Source organism: Impatiens glandulifera, chromosome 1 (genome assembly GCF_907164915.1).
Source record: "Impatiens glandulifera chromosome 1, dImpGla2.1, whole genome shotgun sequence".
Classification (NCBI taxonomy): Eukaryota; Viridiplantae; Streptophyta; class Magnoliopsida; order Ericales; family Balsaminaceae; genus Impatiens; species Impatiens glandulifera.
In genome coordinates, this window is record NC_061862.1 from 22,760,765 (window position 1) to 22,762,991 (window position 2,227).

The window sequence follows — 2,227 nt, forward strand, 5'->3', positions numbered from 1 at the left end:
CAGAAATCGAGGATGATGATTTGGCAGGTGCTGATGCTGATGATGATGATACAATCTACTTCATGGATATGGATGAATATTATAATAATAATAATAATGATGATTCGAGACTAGGAGAAGGAGGAGGAGGAAGCAGCCTGATTGTAGAGGAACATGAGACACCATTTGAGATATATAGTCCTGTATTGTTGAAGACAGCGACATCAATTACAGTTGAATCAGAAGACGATAATGAAATAATACTACCAAAAAAAAGGAAACAAGAGGCTATCAAAGAAAGCAGCAGCAGCAAAAGATACAACTTGAGGAAGAGGTGTTGTAATTGTGCAACAAGGTCGAGTCCATTATGGAGAAAAGGTCCGATGGGAAAAAACACCCTTTGCAATGCTTGCGGGATTCGATACAAAAAATATGGACGTCTCACTCCCACTCCCAGATAGTCAAATATCATCCAATCCAGTTTGTTGTTGTTGTTCAATTTCTAAAACATTTATATTGTATTCTCTCTTTGGTTTTGCTACAGTTATGGTTAATAGATGTTAAAAGTTTCAACTATACTTCAATGTTCTTTTATTATGAATATTAAACTTAGATTCAATTAATCATCACTAAAACTATTTAATTGATATTCACTCAAATTTAGCAGCTTTTAAGTAACAAGACAATATATATATATATAATGAACAACAATGATGATTGATACTCAATAATGAACAATAAGTTGTCTCGTGTACTCTTCTCTGGATTGGAGAAAAAATATACAGAGATTGATGATGATGATGATGGGATCAAATAATTAATGGAAATGGAAGCTGTTGTATTTATTTATTTATTTATTTACAGAGAGATTATTTATATATTTTAACTAATGATGAAACGAATCATAATTGGTTAACTAGTAATTTGGCGAAGCTGATGGGTCGGAAATCAGTTGTATCTGCAGCTATCCTATTATTAGCTCTTCAGTTTGAGCATCAAGGAAATGGTGGCCGTCATACATGAACAGAGTATTCCTGATTATTATATTAACAAACAAAAATTAGATGATGATGATGATATTATTAAAAATGAATGAAGGGACTACTTACAAAGGAATAAAGAAATCCTCTTTACACGGTCCACCCTCATAGATCGGGACTTCAATCTGAGAAACAAACAAACAAACAAACAAATTCAATTTTAATTTTTGTCAAAGAATAAATATAGAATGAAAAATAATCTTACGAATTTGAAGCCCAAAAGAGAGTTGCAGGTATTGCAGTGAACATTTGTAACTTTGTGATCTCCAATTGTCTGATAATCCATACGAGGATCGTCATCCAGATGAAAGTTGGTTCTGCAAAAATAAAAAATAAAAAGAATCTTCAGATCAATTTATTATTATTATTATTATTCAATAATCTATAATCTATAATCTCTGTTTTGTTTTGTTTTCTGTAATGAAAGGAAATAGTAGCTAGCTAGGTTGTGGTGAGAGATGAGATGAGATGAGATGTTATTACAGATTCTGGAAGACGCCGCCGGTGATCCCTTTGAGCTGTAAAAGATTAAACTCGTAATAATCAGAATCAAATGGAGTTAGAAGAGAAAGAGAAAGAACAAGAATAAGAGAGAGAGAGAGAGAGAGAGATACCGTATAGCAATATTCGAAGTCACCTGGATGAGCCATATTAGCGGCACACACACGGCAGACATACAAACTCGCCATTAAGATTATTCGCGCGCGGGATATTAGGGTTTCAAAGAAGAAAGAGAAGAAGAAGGTTGAGATTATATATGCATAATAAAAGAGGGGGAGCTTGAGTTTATATAATGATGCAAAGCGTGGCGGCGGCTAATACGCGTGCTATTCGTATCTTAACCACCTTAACTAACGAAGATAACACAACTAAGATAAGCGTTATCATCCGGGAACCTTCTTTTTTCCATCTAGCTAAACTGGCATCATGATGGCATAATCATGTTTTGACCAATTCATTATTTTTTTTATTTGTAATGTTATGCTTTTGTAGTATTTTTATTTTATTTGGATATCAGATTATTTTGAAAATATAATATTTAAAATGGCTCATCAATTATCTCAACTAAAACAAATTTTTATCTTAAAGAAGACTAACATTACATCCAACTCAGCAAATCTAAAAACATTATGTCCTCATCTTAATGGCCCCCAACAACTCATTATCTAGTCAGTCCTTTTACTCATTAATTCCAAATCTCTCTTTCT

At 32.9% G+C, this 2,227-nt stretch overlaps 1 protein-coding gene across 1 annotated transcript; it reads right to left on the minus strand.

The window, feature by feature from the left end:
* Window positions 1-773: 773 nt before the first annotated feature.
* Window positions 774-1,765, minus strand: LOC124932654. Its single transcript, XM_047473355.1, has 5 exons — window positions 1,634-1,765; window positions 1,503-1,537; window positions 1,225-1,336; window positions 1,089-1,144; window positions 774-1,013 (listed from the first exon to the last, which is right to left on the minus strand). The coding sequence occupies exons 1-5, from the start codon at window positions 1,706-1,708 to the stop codon at window positions 944-946; spliced, it is 348 nt and encodes a 115-aa protein (XP_047329311.1). The 5' UTR covers window positions 1,709-1,765; the 3' UTR covers window positions 774-943.
* Window positions 1,766-2,227: the final 462 nt, after the last annotated feature.

Excerpts from the sequence above, each read along its gene's own strand:
- LOC124932654 (XM_047473355.1), bottom strand. The coding sequence starts at position 1,708 with ATGGCGAGTTTGTATGTCTGCCGTGTGTGTGCCGCTAATATGGCTCAT. Across the intron at positions 1,145-1,224 it reads CTCTTTTGGGCTTCAAATTC|ATTGAAGTCCCGATCTATGA; the intron begins GTAAGATTATTT and ends TTTGTTTCTCAG. Across the intron at positions 1,014-1,088 it reads GAGGATTTCTTTATTCCTTT|GAATACTCTGTTCATGTATG; the intron begins GTAAGTAGTCCC and ends TATAATAATCAG.